This window comes from Mustelus asterias, chromosome 15 (assembly GCF_964213995.1).
Source record: "Mustelus asterias chromosome 15, sMusAst1.hap1.1, whole genome shotgun sequence".
NCBI lineage: Eukaryota > Metazoa > Chordata > Chondrichthyes > Carcharhiniformes > Triakidae > Mustelus > Mustelus asterias.
The window spans coordinates 75432333-75448679 of NC_135815.1; the positions used below are offsets into that span (position 1 = coordinate 75432333).

General features: G+C 43.0%; 1 protein-coding gene across 5 annotated transcripts in view; it reads left to right on the forward strand.

Annotated features, from left to right (window-relative positions):
- Window positions 1-16347, forward strand: part of LOC144504574 (parkin coregulated gene protein homolog) — a 357038-nt gene that overhangs the window by 205496 nt on the left and 135195 nt on the right. For all 5 annotated transcript variants that reach the window (XM_078230135.1, XM_078230137.1, XM_078230136.1 and 2 more), the window contains one exon: window positions 8997-9168. In XM_078230135.1, coding sequence (XP_078086261.1) covers window positions 8997-9168 — 172 coding nt within the window. The remainder of the gene's footprint in view (window positions 1-8996; window positions 9169-16347) is intronic.

The following is a 16347-nucleotide window of genomic DNA, read 5'->3' on the forward strand; positions in this document are numbered from 1 at the left end:
GAAGATCTATACAAGTTGGTACACAGGGTTTGCAGATGTGTTGGGTGGTGTACAAGATGTCAAAGTTGGCAAAGCAAATTCATTGGAAAAACCCAGCATTGGAAGGAGCAGACTATAGTGACATTCATTACTATCTATAATTCCAAGCACAAGTTGTTTTCAGTTTTTTTTCCCTACTAAGTGCAGTTAAAGAACATTAAAATCAAAAATGTATTACACTATTTCATAGTAGAGCAAAGTTACTTGGCTTTTGTGAGGTTACAAGCACATAAGCTTAATTTGGAGTTGGCTTTCTAGATCATTGAGTTTAGAAAACTAGGACGTAATACTTGGGGAATCTGTGTATCCTTTTGATTTCAAAACTCTGACTATAAAACATCAAACTGAGATTGAATTGGGTCAAAGGTTATTATTTCTCGATATTTTGTGGTTTAGTAAATCCATTTTATCAATCATCCCTTCAGTACTGATTATATATTTGGGTAGATGTTGTGCTGCCCCTTTTTTAAGAGTCTAGTCACGTGTTTAGTTTGCGACATCATCGGCTGCTTCGTGAGCTGTTAGTCAGTCGACTCCAAGCCTTCATACAGCCTCCAACAACTTCTCAACCCATGTGTTGCAACTCCATATTCTTTTATCCTTACAAGTGCAACATAGACTCTAAGTCTATCAGTATTGTATATGTTGTAAAGTCATAAATGGAGGGACCATCTCAAAGGCAGAATCCAGGGAATTGTAGCTATAATTAAATAAATACTAGCCTGACTGAGCTATTTTGGTTTGCAACAAATAGGAATTAAATATTCATTTAGATTTAATGATCTTATTGGTTGGCAATCTTAAAATATGCATGTTTACTTAAGTTACTGTACTTGATGTAGTTCAGGAAACCAGACAAACTTCAAATACTATCAACAGTCTTATTTAGATTCAAAATAATCAGTACCCTTCACTGAGTTAGTAGGTTTTTCTGTATCTATTTAGCAGCACTTTCTGTATCAATTTGAGTTGGCAGTTTTGCTGGTATAGTTAGCCAAATTATTTTATAATTAACGTTATGGTTTACATTAACTAAATACTTCAAGTACTTTGGTCAAGTTCACTGCACAATTTGTACTATTTAGAGATTAAATTAGTTCCATTTACCGACTGGCACAACATATGAAATCTCTCATGAAGCTCTGGAATGGTGAGATTGAGTCCCTTCCTTACTGAAATCAGAGACATTGCATAGAATTTTAACTCAGTAAGAGTTTTAACAACACCAGGTTAAAGTCCAACAGGTTTATTTGGCAGCAAATACCATAAGCTTTTGGAGCGCTGCTCCTTCGTCAGATGGAGTGGAAATGTGCTCTCAAACAGTGCACAGAGACACAAAATCAAGTTACAGAATACTGATTAGAATGTGAATCCCTACAACCAGCCAGGTCTTAAAGATACAGACAATGTGGGTGGAGGGAGCATTAAGCACAGGTTAAAGAGATGTGTATTGTCTCCAGACAGGACAGCCTGCAAGTCCAGGAGGCAAGCTGTGGGGGTTACTGATAATGTGACATAAATCCAACATCCTGGTTTAGGCCGTCCTCATGTGTGTGGAACTTGGCTATCAGTTTCTGCTCAGCGACTCTGCGCAGTCGTGTGTCGTGAAGGAGAGCGCTTACCTGAAGATCCGAGGCTGAATGCCCGTGACTGCTGAAGTGCTCCTCCACAGGAAGAGAACAGTCTTGCCTGGTGATTGTCGAGCGGTGTTCATTCATCCGTTGTCGTAGCGTCTGCATGGTTTCCCCAATGTACCATGCCTCGGGGCATCCTTTCCTGCAGCGTATCAGGTAGACAACGTTGGCCGAGTTGCAAGAGTAGGTACCGTGTACCTGGTATATGGTGTTCTCACGTGAGATGATGGCATCCGTGTCGATGATCCGGCACATCTTGCAGAGGTTGCTGTGGCAGGGTTGTGTGGTGTCGTGGTCACTGTTCTCCTGAAGGCTGGGTCGTTTGCTGCGGACAATGGTCTGTTTGAGGTTGCGCGGTTGTTTGAAGGCAAGAAGTGGGGATGGCCTTGGCGAGATGTTCGTCTTCATCAATGACACGTTGAAGGCTCTGGAAGAGATGCCATAGCTTCTCCGCTCCAGGAAGTACTGTACTGGACTGTCCCGTGTTTGTCTTCTGAGGAGGTTGGTGCGGTTTTTCGCTGTGGCGCGTCGGAACTGTTGATCGATGAGTCGAGCGCCATATCCTGTTCTTATGAGGGCATCTTTCAGCGTCTGGAGGTGTCTGTTGTGATCCTCCTCATCCGAGCAGATCCTGTGTATTCGGAGGGCTTGTCCGTAGGAAATGGCTTCTTTAACGTGTTTAGGGTGGAAGCTGGAGAAGTGGAGCATCATGAGGTTATCCGTGGGCAGAGACTCACTAACTGTCCTGGCTGGAGACAATACACATCTCTTTAACGTGTGCTTAACCCTCTCTCCACTCACATTGTCTGTACCTTCAAGACTTAATTACCTGTAAAGACTCGCATTCCAACCATTATTTTGTAAATTGAGTTTGTCTTTATATGCCCTGTTTGTGAACACAACTCCCACTCACCTGATGAAGGAGCAGCACTCTGAAAGCTTGTGGCTTGTGCTACCAAATAAACCTGTTGGACTTTAACCTGGTGTTGTGAGACTTCTTACTGTACAGACAATTTCCCAGCTGATCACTTGCCAAGGCTGCCATCATTCTATCCATTTTGATACTTGATGAGGTCATTCATACAGAGCTCTCGCATTTGCTGCAGTGGCTGGATTCGCCAGGGGCAGGGAGGAACTGACTGCACAAAAGAGGCAATCAAGGTGCCTTCACATCTTCCTTGACTATTTATCAATCAGAAAAAATACAACTAACATGTGATCAGGAAGGTTTTCATGCATGTTCTGCATGACAACCTGGAAGCTACCATAATTCCTTTGCTCTATACTCAAACTGGGATGTGCAAAAAGAGTGGAATTTTGGGCCTTGGATTTCACAATTGTAGATAGTGCAGCAGTAGGAGCTGGCACGGATTTGTGCTCCAGGGTACAGATAAGTAATTAGGTAAGATCAAACGGATCTGGAGAAGTAAAGGCTAGACCTCTGAATGAAACCTGAAGACAGTCAGGGGTTGGCTTGCAATCGAAGGACTGTTGTAGGTTGATAAAGGACATTATGGGGATCTGCAATGGAGTCAGGACCAGAACATTATAAAAGGTTCAATAGAGCTCCCTGATTTTTGTGCTCGAATTTTTAGGATGGCAGGGGAACAGTGGGGAACACATCCCTGCCTCTTCCAACAGCCTCGATGCCATATTACACTCTAATGAGCCTTGATTGGCATTAGGTGGGATTTCTGCCCTCAGTCATGTCCCTTTGCGACTCCAGGCCTCGAGCAGAGACCTCTGCAGCATCCTCCAGTCCTCTGCACACAAGTGCATCCGTAAGGTGACAGATGCCCTGTGCGCCTGGGCAGGCCACTACATGCACTTTAACCTGACCCAGGCCCAACAGGATGCCCGGGCTGCAGGCTTTGCCACCATCAACAGGATGCCCCATGTGCAGGGGGCTATCGACAGAATGCACCTTGCCCTGTGGGCCCCATGGAATCCCTTTATTAATTGGAAGGGGTTCCACTCCCTTACCGTCCAGATTTTGTGTGACCACCTGCTGAACATCATGCAGATATGTGCACACAACCCAGGGAGCAAGCACGACGGCTACATCCTTAGGAGCTTGTGCATTCCCAGCGTCTTTGAGGACCACCCCAGACTGCAGGGAGGGCTCATGGACAAAGGCTGAGGTCATTGGTTGATGATGCCAGTGTGGAGGCCTGAGACCGAGGAGGCCACATGTTGCCATATGATCCGTCATCCAGCGGTCCACCGGGCTCTTGAAGATGTGATTCCGCTCCCTGGACCGCTTTGGCGGTGCACTACTGTACAGCTCCCTGAGGGTCTCCAGCATAGTGTTGGTCTGTTGTGTGCTCCACAACCTGGCGCAGCAGTGGGGAGACATCCTGGAGAAGGAAGAGGACAGTACAGACACCCTGCGAAGGACAAGGCCCAGGAGGACCCGGAGGATGGAGGACAGACGGCGAGGGAGGCTCTCATCATCGCAAGGTTCTCCCACTCGGTGGTGTGGGTTCCAGCAGCTACAACCCCCTGCCAGTCTCTCAGGGCTGGAATTGAATCCTGACACTAAGGCAGTAGTGTTAACCCCATGGTGGTTTCAGGCAGCCCTGTAATAAACATCTGCATTCCTGCCTGTCAGCTGTGAAAATTTGGAAGTGGGCCTGGTCATTTTAACCTCCATGCTCCCTGGTCACCTGACAGGCTTTTATATCATTGCAGCACTCAATTTTGCCGCAGAGGTTTCGCACTTTCCCTTTCAGAAGCTACTAGTGTGAGAAGACTCTGTTGACGTCCTCTGGCAGAGAGAATATGTCAATTTCACCGGGAGGAGGGGTGGGGGGGGGGGGCAGTAGCAGCTCCATTCTGTACAACTGTGCACTCAATGTATGCACACAGCTTTGATTTGATGTCTCTGAGGCTTCCTAGACAGTTGAATTCTTTTGACATCCTCTCCATTCCAATTGATCCCTTTGAACTCCAACAAATTCAATGTGCAGTGTTTTGAGAAAGATTCCACTGACAGCTCAATGGATTTCCATAATCTTCCAACCACCTGTGTTTATGTTCATGTGCAGTGTTTTGAGAAAGATTCCTTTGACAGCTTGATGGATTTCTATCATCCTCCAGCCACCTGTGTTTATGTTCATTTTCCTTTATGCTTGAATGAATCTGAAGTACCCCAGTGATCCTGACTGCAAAGTTGACACTGATTGACAGCCTGTAGTTTCTTCAAAATGATTATGGTTTGCAAAAGAGGAAGTAATACCATTGGCTATCAATCAGGGGATAGGATGTGGGTGTCACTGGCAAGGCCAGCATTTGTTGCCCATTTCCAATTGCCCTTGAACTGAATGGCTTACCATACCATTTACAGAGGGCAATGTCCCCAGAGGATTAACCTGAGCCTCTGGATTACTAGTTCAATGATGTTACAACAATGCCATTGTCTCCTTTGTACAACAGATTGAGCTGCTAACAAAGTAAACTGGGAATAGAGTTAATACTTTTAAAACACAGATCAAGTGTGGAAAGTTAAGGAAGTGTTAAGTAAATTAACTGAGGCTAGAAAGCTAAATGTTCAATGATTTATTCTTCAGGGGTTATTGAATTTTAAAATAAATACATTAATAAATAGCAATTTTCAGTATGTGATTAAAAGTGCATATATTAAAAAGTAAATAAAATTTAGAAAGAAGTAGGAAAATTAAACCGAATACCATAACATTTTCCAAAATTAATAAAATGAAAGTCATCTGATAATCACCATTTAGTATTAAAGATGAATCAATTATCTCTGGAACTAGAAAGATAATAACTCATGTATTATAAAAATAAAGAGTTCTATACATGAATGCATGTAGCAGAAGAAATAAAACAAATGTGTTAGAAGCACAAACTCAGCCTAAAGGGTATGATGTAGCAGCATAGGCTGAGCATGAATGGGAGATAAATATTCCAGGCTATAGGATTGCAAGAAAGGACTGGGAAATTGCCTCTCTCCTTTCCCAATGTTGATTAAAAACATAACCACAACAGTGAAAAGAAAGTACTTCAGTCAGTGTGAACATGCAGTGGAAATGGTATAGGTAGAATAAAGGAACAGCAAAAGGATACAAGACAATGATTGATAGAAGTTCTCTACAGACCTCAGGCACAATTCACCCAAATTGGAACTAAGTGCCCATGCCACTGGGAAAACAAAAGTGTTTCCCACTGGCGCTGGCAGCGTCTGTCAAATGGGATCCACCCACCTGAAAGATGCAAATGAACTAATCTCTGGGAACCTGCCGGCCAACCCCTCTGTGGGCGACCCAATCTCCGTGCTTGGAGACAGACCCCCTCCCCCTAAAAATGGAAATGGTGCTCCCCTGCTGACCAGGGGAGCACCACCAACCCCTCACCAAAGAGGGACATCCTTCGCCCCCCCCACCCATATATAACCAGTAACCACCCCCCTCCCCACAACACTCAGGTACAAGAGTGACCCGAGCTGACCCCCCCCCCCTCAACAAAATTATCTTATGCCCCTTTTCAACTCACAGCAAAACCTTCATCTTGCTATGTGATGAGCTGCTACTGATGGCATGACTGTGGACCTCTTGCTTTCCACTCCTAGCCTTATTTCTCTTATGCCAATCTTCTCCCTTTGAGTTCCTGCTTTCACATACCAATTGCAGCCTGTCCTGCTACATTAATTCCAGGAGGAAGAAAAAGAGCAACAACTCAGCACTAAAGAAAAGGCCCAATCACTTTATCTGACACTCTAAACCATCAACTCAGATACTAGAACCTATGGATCTTGGAGGCTAGTTTGAGTTGGGATCAGTATGTGATGAGGTATCTGGGCATGAGTAGCCTGCAGTCAGGCCAAGGGTAAAAGATAGTTCATGTGTCAGCTCACTGGAGGGCTACAGAGGACTCAGATGAGGACTTTGGTGGTGCAGCATCGTGACAGCACTGATGAACATGGACACAGATGTTAGGTGCATTGGATGGTCCATCAGACAGCCTCTTGTCAATGTTGAAGAGCATGTAAGAGCCTGGCCCCAACTTAGCAGAGGGCATGACATGGAAGTTGCCCTCTTCCCAGCCTCTGCTTCATTTCCCTGTCATCTTGCAGACACAGATGCACTGTCACTACTTCTCCTACTTGTTGCAGCCTTTGTATGGACAGTTCATTGACTCTTCTGCCACCCAATGAGGATGTTGCACTATTCACTGGAAAATTTAGAACTCAGCACAAATCCTCCAGACATTTTATGATGGAAAAAGTTCAAAATTATAAGTTTACATGCAATTATGGTGCTTGTTGGCTCTTTAAATAACATTTGTGAAATCCCATCATGCAGGTTCACGTTTGTCTTGTTCTCCTGAGTAAACAACAAACCTATTTGCTGTACATTTATTGTTCAAATTTGGAACCTTAATGTCATATCAGCTGGTTCAGCTGTGTGATGTCAGGTTTGCGCTGAATTAACATCATCTGATACGTGTATGGGATGCATCTGCATGAACTTTTAATCTCAAAAGATAGCACATGGGTCACACAAAGATGCTGGCATTGTGGACCACATTTGAAAAATGGTAGAACTGTGCACATCAAATTTGCAGCCATAATGTCCTAGAACCAATTAGACAATTTAGTGATGAGCAATGAACCAAAATTAATTATCTGACTAATTATAATAAGATTAAATTTGATAGCAGGTTTGAGCAGAAGAAACAGGAGTCACAATCCTGTGCTGAGGTTGGGTACAGAACCTCAGCAAAAATACATTAGCTTTGGAGTGAGATTCATGAAAATTATACTATGGTTTAGAGGTTAAATTATGAGGACAGGATGCATAAACTTGATCTGTATCCTCTTTAGGATAGAAAATCGAAGGATGATCTAATTGAGGTGTTTAAGATTATTAAGGGATTCACTAGAGTAGGAAAATAAATTATTTTGGAACAAAGGAGTAAATCTTAGAATTAAGCCATTCAGGAATCAGGGAGCAATTTTTCACATGAAGAGCAGATACGAGAATTTTCGACAGAGTGTGACAGATTATTTGGTAGTTTAAGGGATATGGATCAAATGTGAGTAAATGGAGTTGAGGTGTCGATGAACCATGATCTGACTGATGGGCTGAATGGCCTGCTCCTGTTCTAATGTTCCATTTCATAATATTTTGTGCTTTAAATACTGGTCCAAAATATTCAGCGTCAACACTTTGTTAATAGATTAGTCACCATGTGGCATCTTTTCAACATTAAATAGGTCCATTAAGTAGCTTTGCTCAAGGTGAGCAGGCACAAACATCTATTGAAAGGGCATTACTATATCAGTCAGGATTTAATGTGGGCAATGAATGTCTTGCCCACCAGTTGGAGAACAGGTGAAATCAGAGTGCAGAAGAGGCCATTCGACTCATGGTGTCTGCACCGACTCTCTGATAGAGTATCTTACCCAAACCCTCTCCCTGTAACCTCACACATTTACCATGGCTAATTCATCTTGGGACCCTAAGGGGCAATTTAGTATAGCCAATCCACATAATTTACACACCTTTGGGAGGAAGCCGGAGCACCTCTAAGTTCTGCATCACTTTTCTCTGGGAGCCCGAAGCTATTCCATTTCAATGAGGCACTTACCTGAACAGCATTAGGGTTCACGTCCAATAAAGTCCGCAGAAAGCTCCACTCCCAAGAGCTGCTCCCTAATCAGAAGCCAGCAGTTCTCAAAGACAAGAAGCATCATAGGGAGTAGTGACCACTGCCAATATTAAAATGGATCCCTGGAGAGAGGTGAGTGTTGGCAGGGTGGGGGTTGCAGGGAGGGGAGGACAATGGTGAGGAGTGTGGTGGTGGCTGGAAGTAAAAGCAGGAGCATGGCCTGCAGATCCCCTTTCCTGATTCCAAAACTGTTGATTGTGCCCAGAGTGGCCATGAATGAGGGTGCTGGAGAACCTGACAGTGTTTGCTGGACAACCTCTCCAGGTGATGAGCCCCTTGGTTGAATACTTTTAGAGGTGGGATGAAGCCCATAAATGGCCACTCAATTGGTCTCCAGGCAGTATGGCTGAATACATGCCTTACCACCTGGACCTGATTAGAGAGAGGCAGGAGGCGGTATAAGGGTAGCAGGATCTCCACCACTTATCCTCTCTCCTAATCACACCCGCCCCCCCAAACTCACCTGGTGCAGGAGCATTATATTCCACTCACCATTTAATTTACTTTAAAAAACATAAGAAAGCAAGCATGTAGGAAATGTAACTCAAGAACAGATCCTATATTTGAGATTTTATTGGTTTTACTCATTGTTATGAGAAAACACATCTTTAAGGGGTCATTGTTTTCTTGCAGGTGGAGATTGAGAAATTAGACTACCACCATTATCTGCCTCTGTTCTTTGATGGTCTCTGTGATACTACGCACCCATATGACTTCTTTGCACGGCAGGGGATACATGACATGCTGGAACATGGTGGCATGAAGATTCTTCCCGTTATCCCTCAGCTAATCATCCCAATAAAAAGTAAGATTCTGAATGTTAGAATTTTACATTTCCCTCATGTTAAAGGCATAGTATTTTTCTATGTGTACTCAGCAAAATTAGGGAAAAGGCTGCTTTGTGTGGCACTTGGGGGTCTGATAAATACAGTCAGACATGTCAGTACAAATTTTCTTCCAATAAACAAAACTTTTAATGTAAGGATCCCTCAGATAAATTATATTGAACGGTCATTGGGCATACAGCTTTAATAATTGCACTTAAAAATATTGCTTCCGATGTTTTTGTTTTATTTTCTTCTGTTTATTCCCAATAACACCATTTCCAGACTGAAAAGGTGTGACCCCAGACACTTCCAATTCTGACATGTTAGTGTCCACTAGGTGGTATGCAAGAGCAGCCTGGGTTAACTGGCACATTAATTGTGCCTCTGCATGTTGGGAAGTCTAAGACTTCCATTTGTCAATTCCCCCAAATTGTCCTGCCCAGATCAATAGCTCCCAGCCTGTGAGTCACAAGCATAAGCCCTCGTAGTTTCACTCAAGAAAGATTAAAGTCTTGCATCATCCCTTGTAATATTGCCAGGCAATGGGCAACCTAAATTATATTTGGAGCAGACTCTTGAGTTTCTGAAGCAAAATTACTTTATTTTCCTCTCTTTTGTGAGTATGTCCTCACAGGTGTGCTCCATTTGTATGTCACATTCATGTCTGACCCCAAATACCTAAATAACTTTTCACTATCCTTGTAGGTGCCCATGGATCTCTTTGTTCTCTCTCTACACATAGATCCATGTATATATTTCTGATTCTCCTCTCTAATCCTCTGTATCTTTTTCTATCTCATGTTTCTCTTGCTTGGTTCTTTGCTATTTCTGTGGTTCTGATTCTATTATTGTGGCTGAAGTTCCCATGTATCTATCCCTCATTGTTAGCTGCTTTTCTTGTGTGTCTGAGCCTTTCTTTGATCTGTTGACTGTACCCACCATGGTCCCTCTGCTCAGTTAAAGCTGCTCCAAAGGCTGAAAAAGCAACGGTACGTTAAGTGTTGCCTTTTTCTTCATCCGATCAGAAGAAACAGGAGTGCTCCTCCAGGCTTCACAAGTAAAATCTCGATCTCTGCTGCTCCAGGTTCTTATCCCTTGAGACCACACCAAAACCATCTCCTGCCATTGAGCTTGCTGCTAGACATCTGCCTGCACTGGATTCAACTGACCTTTCACTGCTGATAGTCTGTCAGTTACCTCTTTTATTATTTTTTCAGCTGAGATGTGAAAAGAAGCCAAAGAGTTAAATTAGTCCAAATAAAGTTGACACTGACGATCCCTTTTCCATCCCGTGTCTCTTATGTCTGAACATGTGTGGGTTAGGTTGATTGGCCATGCTAAAATTGCCCCTTAGTGTCCTGGGATGTGTAGATTAGAGGGATTAGTGGGTAAAATATGTAGGGATATGGGGGTAGGGCCTGGGTGGGATTGTGGTCGGTGCAGACTCGATGGGCCGAATGGCCTCTTTCTGTACTGTAGGGTTTCTATGATTCTTCTATGATATCTATCTCTGTCAGTTAATAAGAAAGGCAACATAATGACACTATTTCCCCTGGGACAGCGAAGGCTAAAAATGTTTTAAATTAAACATTTTAAAACTGTATATGTTTGATAATGTGAATAAAGATGGGGAAAAAAAATTAATTTGTCCTGTTTTTTTGGCTGCAGGAGTTAGAATTTATAGCCTGCCCCATAGGAGATAGGAAGCATGTAGATTTCTTGCTGTCATCTCACTTACCTGATTATATAATTGGATTGGGCACTCCCAAACTGGTGACTGCCTCTGTGTCAGCAGGTAGCTGAGCAGCATTGTCTGAGAACGTGTGATGCAGCCAGCATCTTCTGAAAGGAAGGCAGTACCAAATTAAAGGAGGCTGTTGAATACCATGGCTGCAGTTCTAAACAAGGATAATAGACCACCAGGGTAAAGAGAGAACTCCAGGATTATGCATGGGAACTGGAGGCTTTAGTGGTGGAGTTGAACAGGTGGAGAGATGCCACAGGTTCCACAGAGGACCAGGAGGCCATGAAGGACCATTCTCAAGAAAGGCATTAAAACTGCAGGCCCCCTTTTTGGAGCCTTTGTGTGGACGGGCCATCAATTCCTCTGGTCTCATGGCAAGGATATAGCAACAATCTGCCAAATCGCAAAACACTCCACAGTACTTCCATGCAGTGTGCAATAGCAGAAATCCTTCAAATTCACTTTACCTCCAAGTTTGATGTCTGTCCCTCTAAATAATGTGATTGGTGGGCCCCTCTTGCAGCAGAACACAATCTTTAGTGAATATTGTACAAATTCTTTGAATGGACATGTTTGATTCAAATTAGAACAATGGATGTCACACCAGCTGGTTGAGCTGTGTGACATCAGGGTAGCTTCAGTTCCACTACCTCAAGCACACGCAGGGGATGCCCCAAGTTTTTGCTCATTTCAAGAGCAGGCTGTGCTGGAAGGAATCACAGAACTATAATAGTGCAGGAGGCGGCCATTCAGCCCATTGTGTCTGCACCGGCTCTCTGAAGGAGTGCTTCCCTTACAACCATTATCAAGCCTTCTCCCCGTAATCCTGCACATTCTTCCTTTTCAGCTAAGTCTAATTTCCTTTTGAATGCTTTAATTGGATCTGCCTCCTCCAGGCAGTGGATTCCAGACCTTAATAATTCGCATCACTTTTTTGCTTCTTTTGCCAGTGACTTAAATCTGTGCCCTCATTCTCTATCTTTTCACAAGTGGGAACAGTTTCTTCCTATCTACTCTGTCCAGACTCCACATGATTTTGAATACCTCTATCAAATCTCCTCTCAGCCTTCATTTATCCAAGGAAAATGTCCCAACTTCTCAATCTATCTTCATAACTGAAATTCTTCAACCCTGGAATCATTCCTGTGAACCTTTTCTGCACCCTCTCCAATGCCTTAATAATCCATCCTAAAACGTCGTGCACAGAACTGGATGCAATACTCCAGCTGAGGCCGACAAGTTCACACAAGTTCAACATAATCTCCTTGCTCTTGTATTCTCTGCCCCTAATTAGAAAACCGAGGATACAGTGTGCTTTGTTTACTGTTCTCTTAACCTGTCCTGCCACCTTCAATAGCTTATCTAGGTCCCTCTGCTTCTGCACTCTTCCTAACAAAATTAATCTCTCCACATTTCTCTGCATTGAACTTTATCTGCCACCTGTCCACCCATTCTACCAACATGTCCATGTTCTTTTGAAATTCTAGTCTTGTTCATAGTTACAATGCTTCCAAGTTTTGCATCATCTAAAAACTTTGAAATTGTGTCCTGTACACCAAGGTCTAGGTCATAAATATATATCAGGAGAAGTAATGTCCTAACACTATCCCTGAGAGCTCCACTACAAACCTTCCTCCGTCCCGAAAGACATCCATTAACCACTATTCTGTTTCCTGTCACTCAGTCAATTTCATGTCCATGTTGTTGCGACCCCTTTTATTCCATGAGCAATAACTTTGTTCACAAATCTGGTGTGTGGCACTTTTTAAGTCCGTGTACACTACATCAACAGCATTGCCCACAACAGCCCTCTCTGTTAAAGCTTCAAAAAATTCCAGCAAGTTAGTTAAACATGATTTTCCCTGAAAACAAATCCATGCTGGCTTTCCTTAACTGACACTCATTTGTTCATGTGACTATTAATTTTGTTCCAGATTATTGTTTCTAGAGGTTTTCCCACCACCAAAGTTAAACTGACTGGCCTGTAGTTGCTGGGCTTATCTTTACATCATTTTTTACAACTCACCAGTCCTCTGGCACTACCCCCGCAAGTCTAGAAGGACAGAAAAATGATGGCCAACGTCTGTGCGATTTCCACTCTCACTGCATCTCATCCAGTCCTGCTGTCTTATCAACTTTTAAGTACATACAGCTTAGCCAATACCTCCTCTTTATTCATTTTAAATACTTCCAGTGCCTGAATTACCTCCTCTTGCACCAAGACCTAGGTAGCATCTTCTTCCTTAATAAAGACAAATGCAAAGTACACATTTAATACCTCAGCTATGCCTTCTGCCTCCATGCATAAATTCCCTTTTTAGTCCCTAGTCAGCTCTACAACTCCTTTTGCCACAATATTATTGGAAGATAGAGAATCAATGAATCATCTGCTAAATTTGAAGAACTGCTAAAATCTTTCAACTTTTATTTTAATCTAAGAAGCAATAAAATTTTCAGAGCTAACTTTAACAAGCGTGTCCAGCAGCCAGGAGAGCCTGTTGATTCATTCATCAATGATCTGTACAGGATGGCAGAAGGTTGTGAGTATGGAGACCTAAAATCTAAACTCATCAGAATAGTGGACAATGCACTACTGACATCATGGTAGTAAAGGAAGATCTAACCCTGAAAAAGGCAATCCAGATAGTTTGTCAATCAGAACTCTGTGAGCAACACAGAACCGTTTTAAGGGGAGGAAGTAAAGTGTGGAGCAGAGGCCAAATCACGGTTCACCTAGTTAAGCAACAAAGACATAGGGACATTCCAGGCCAGGGAAAGCAAAATCGGAACTTTCCAGCAAAGTGGCCATGCCAATGCTGTGGAGCAAAGCGCTCCGACAGGCGAGATCATTGTCCTGCAATTTCAGCCCAATATTTTCAGTGCAACAAGTTTGGAGTCTATGGCAAACTGTGCAAGATAAAAACTCTAAAACACAAAAAAGGCCCAAGATCATTCACAAAGTCAAGATTGCAAACTGTGAGATCAAAGATCTTGGTTTCTAATTTTGGAATGTGGACATTTCATTCTATGGCATTGAACAAATTTTAAATTAGATACAGGAGCCTGTGCAATAGTCCTGTTGGACAAAAAGAAAACGTGGCTGAAAGATGTCCAGCTTTGAACAGATACACCACTCTATGAGAACAGAGGAATCTGACTTCCGGTCATTGGCTTTTTAAAAAATTCATTCAATGGATGTGGGCTTTGCTGACTAGCCATCGTTTATTGCCCATCCAACTTTGCACTTGAAGTGGTAGTGAGTTACCTTTTTGAATTGGTGCAGTCTGGTTTAGCCACACCCACAATGCAGTTGAGGGGGGAGTTTCAGATATTTGACCTAGTGACAGTGAAGAAACGGTGATATATTTCCAAGTCAGGATGATGGGTAGCTTGGAGGGGAACTTCCATGTGGTGGTGTTCCCATGTAGTTGCTGCCCTTTTCCTTCTAGATGGTAGTGTTTATGGGTTTGGATGGTGCTGTCGGAGGAGCCTTGGTGGTTGCTGCAATACATCTTGTAAATGGCACCCACTGCTGCCACTGTATGTTTGTGGATGGAGTGCTTGTCCCGAATGGTGTCCAGCTTCTTCAGTATTGCTGGAGCTGCAATCATCCAGGCAAGTGGAGAATATTCCATCACACTCATTTGTGCCTTGTAAGTGGTACAGACTTTGAGGGGGAGGCGATGGCCCAGTGGTATTATCGCAAGACTATTAATCAGCTAATATTCTGGGGACCTGGGTTTGAATCCCGCCACAGCAGATGGTGGAATTTGAATTTAATAAAAATATCTAGAATTAAGAATCTACTGATGACCATGAAACCATCGTCGATTGTTGGAAAAAACCATCTGATTCACTAATGTCCTTCGGGGAAGGAAATCTGTCATCCTTACCTGGTCTGGTCTACTCCAGAGCCACAGAAATGTGGTTAACTCTCAACTGCCCTTGGGCAACTATGGATGGGTAATAAATGCTGGCCAGCCTGCGACACCCATGTCCCATGAATGAATAAAGGGTCAGGAGTTGAGTTACTCGCTGCAAGATTTCTAGCCTCTGATCTGTTCTCGTAGCCACAGTATTTTTATGACTATTTTAGTTCAGTTTCTAGTCAATGGTAACTCCCAGGATGTCAACTGTGGGGAAATCAGCAATAGTAATGCCATTGAATGTCAAGGAGTGATGGTTAGATTCGGTCTTGTTAGAGATGATAATTGCCTGGCACTTGTGTGATGCAAATGTTACTTGCCACTTGTCAGCCCAAGCATGGATATTGTCCAGATCTTACTGCGTTCGAACAAGGACTGCTTCAATATCTGAGGAGTCATGAATCCCTACCTCGAGGCATGATTTAGAAACCACTATATTATGACAGCAAACAAATCTTTGAATTGGTACAAGTTATCCATAACTAACCTTTTTCTCTCTTGAGCAGAGATGCCTGTGTAGCCTTGGACCATCAAATCAGCAGAAAATATCAAGACAACCAATGTTGTTAATCATGTAGAAATGCAAGTTCTTGAGTATTCAAACGAAAAAAAATACCTTGACTGGGACTTCAGTTCTGAACTGTCTTCTCTCCTTGTGGAGCAGTTTGTCCATTCTTGCTATAGTTGCAAGAAACCTTCAATTTTCAGACCAGCCAACCACTCAGAAGTTAACTATGATGCCTCCATCTGAGGTTGTAAAACAGAACGACCAGCAATCTGATGAGCCTCAACCTTTGGCTCTGACAAGGATACAGCAGGTCAACTACAACCACCAAACATCAGCCAGCATGCCGAAACCAGAAAAGATGGTAGCAGTCATTCATTGCGGACAGTGAAACACTGTGGTGAGTGTACCACTAAACCTCATTCATCACAAGAATGCTCATCTAATTCCATAGAGGACATCACCACAACCCACATGACAATGGAAAAAATGAAAGAAATGACAAAGAGACGAATACAATGTTTGTCCACCCCACGAGTAAACAAGTTATGGTAGCAATGACCAGCCAGTGCAACAGCCAAAACATCCAAGTATACGGCTCAACACAGAACAATGGAAGAAAAGGATTAAAACATATCCAGATGCCAGGACAACCTCCAAACCTATAGGAAGAACTAGCAGTGACAGAGCCTACCATCCTTCCAACAACAATACAAGAGGGGTATAGAAGGGTTATTAGACCTCCAGACAGCCAAAATCTTTGAATTCAACGAGTTGAAGTAGAGAGATGGGGTGGTAACATTGTAGTAATAACAATGTAAATGTGTGATAATAATAATGGAAGAACATACGGTAAACTATAATCACTGAAAATAAATTGGACAAAGGATTTGGAGGAGGTGTAGTATAAAGATCTAGCACATGTAGGGTTAATGTGTGACTGAGTACACTACCACCCGCACAAGTGATGTAAGAGGCATAT